This window comes from Morone saxatilis, unplaced genomic scaffold (assembly GCF_004916995.1).
Source record: "Morone saxatilis isolate NCDOM2014 unplaced genomic scaffold, NCSU_SB_2.0 Contig23, whole genome shotgun sequence".
Classification (NCBI taxonomy): domain Eukaryota; kingdom Metazoa; phylum Chordata; class Actinopteri; family Moronidae; genus Morone; species Morone saxatilis.
The window spans coordinates 13,277-15,418 of NW_023339796.1; the positions used below are offsets into that span (position 1 = coordinate 13,277).

Below are 2,142 nucleotides of genomic sequence, written 5' to 3' on the forward strand. Positions count from 1 at the left end.
TACTTTTAGAGACTATAGGAACCACAAGTAGCCCTGCATTCAGAGAACGCAGTGTTCTAGAGGGGTAATAGGGTACTATGAGCTCTTTAAGATATGAAGGGGCCTGACCATGAAGAGCTTTGTAGGTGATGAGGAAGATTTTAAATTCTATTCTAAATTTTTGAATTGGGGAGTCACCAAAGTTTTACGGGGAGTCACAAGGCTTTCTTGATTTTAAGGGATGTAAGAAAACTTTAAAAATATACACAGTCTGTCTATATCTCAGCATTTGGTACTTCTGTGAAGACAAGTCAATTGTTAAGTCTAATAGAACAATGGCCAAGCTCCAGGGAAATAAAACACTGAATTTGTCATGTAAGAATCTTGAAAGATGTATCATTGTGAAATATGATCAAAAAAACATTATACAGAACTGTGTAAAAAAATTTCCTAAACAGGAAATAATCTGCTCAAGTTTTACATAAACGTCCTGTAGTTACTGAGTAATATGAAATATGTCACTGATTGAGTTTACTAAACGATTGAAAGTGGGTTTGAATACTTGTCTGTTTTGGGGATTTTTTAGGGTATTGGTTGGAGTATTTGTTTGGATATTTGTTTGTTTGATGGATTCTTTGGTTGCAGCTTGTTAATGATGTGTTTAGACTGGCAGCCAGGATGTGGTTTTGCTGTGTGTGTATGTACTGTGTATCCTGTGTTATATGTTGTATATATGATATGGTATGGTATTTTTGACTAAATACAGTTTTAAGGTAGACGTTAAGGAGTTCTGTCACTCCACAGATGCCGTGGTATAAAGGATGGAGTATCTCAAGGTCTGAAGGGAATTGTTCTGGAAAGACTCTGGTTGATGCTCTGGACAGCATCATCCCTCCTGAACGACCCACAAAGCTTCCTCTGAGGATCCCCCTGCAGGACGTCTACAAGATTGGAGGTAATTACGGTACAACTCACAGATACTTGTATGTCTCTACATGGAGAGGCAGCCCTGTGGTACTAACCCCTGTGGTTTTAGGTATCGGGACGGTGCCGGTAGGTCGGGTAGAGACAGGGATCCTGAAGCCTGGCATGGTGGTGACCTTTGCCCCTCAGCATCTGAGCTCAGAGGTGAAGACGGTGGAGATGCACCATATGTCTATGCCTGAGGCTCTGCCCGGAGACAACATAGGCTTCAATGTCAAAAACCTGTCCATCAAAGAAATTAGACGAGGGAACATAGCTGGAGACAGTAAGAACAACCCCCCGTGTGGAGCTGCCTCCTTCATTGCTCAGGTCAGTACCTGTGCGGGCTCGATTCCCCCATTGATGTCCGGGTCCACCTGGGTTACTGTCAGGTGTTCTTATTAAATCAGTAATTCTGCTGTGTGAGACTGAAAACCATTAGTGGTATTAATAAGAATTTTAGAGGAATTAATAAGTACTGTCATTAGTAGTGTCATTAATAAGCTTGTGTCTGTGCGCTCAGGTGATTGTGTTGAACCACCCTGGGGAGATCCACGCTGGTTACTCTCCGGTTACCGACTGTCACACTGCTCACATCGCCTGTAAGTTCTCTGAGCTGCTGCAGAAGATCGACCGGCGCAGCGGAAAGGTCATAGAGGAAAACCCCAAAATGATTAAAAGTGGAGATGCCTCCATTGTCCTCATGGTTCCCTCCAAACCCATGGTGGTGGAGTCCTTCTCCGAGTTCCCCCCGCTGGGTAAGTCAACACTTCATGGATTATTATTATCAATGGAATACCTAGAACTCAATCAATTCAACAAATACCATAACTCATTAATTAATATATTTTTAAAGGTCACAAATTAAATTCAAATATACAAAATCTCTCAAATGATTGTTATTATTATTATATTACATTAAAAGAGTCATTTTAGTGTAATATTTATATTCCAGTTTAAATATTCACTCTTTATCTCAGACAGAGTTTCTGAAAATATAAAACACAAAAACAGATCTGATTCAACCGTCCCCCATCAGTCTGTGGAGCTCTGGAGCCTCCATTTGGGCTTTATGGTTGTACTGCGAGTTGAGCTGCTCTCATTGGCTGCTCTTGGTTCGGAAACAATGGTGTCTCGCCTGCTCATACAGGATCTGGTATTCCAGATAAACAGTAAAATATGTTTGTGAACAGATCTGAG

At 41.1% G+C, this 2,142-nt stretch overlaps 1 protein-coding gene across 1 annotated transcript in view; it reads left to right on the forward strand.

Moving 5' to 3' along the window:
* The window catches only part of LOC118334381 (elongation factor 1-alpha, oocyte form-like), a 4,270-nt gene that overhangs the window by 1,468 nt on the left and 660 nt on the right, over positions 1 to 2,142 (forward strand). Inside the window, exons 4-6 of the mRNA XM_035670284.1 lie at positions 757 to 934; positions 1,016 to 1,272; positions 1,466 to 1,700. Coding sequence (XP_035526177.1) covers positions 757 to 934; positions 1,016 to 1,272; positions 1,466 to 1,700 — 670 coding nt within the window. The remainder of the gene's footprint in view (positions 1 to 756; positions 935 to 1,015; positions 1,273 to 1,465; positions 1,701 to 2,142) is intronic.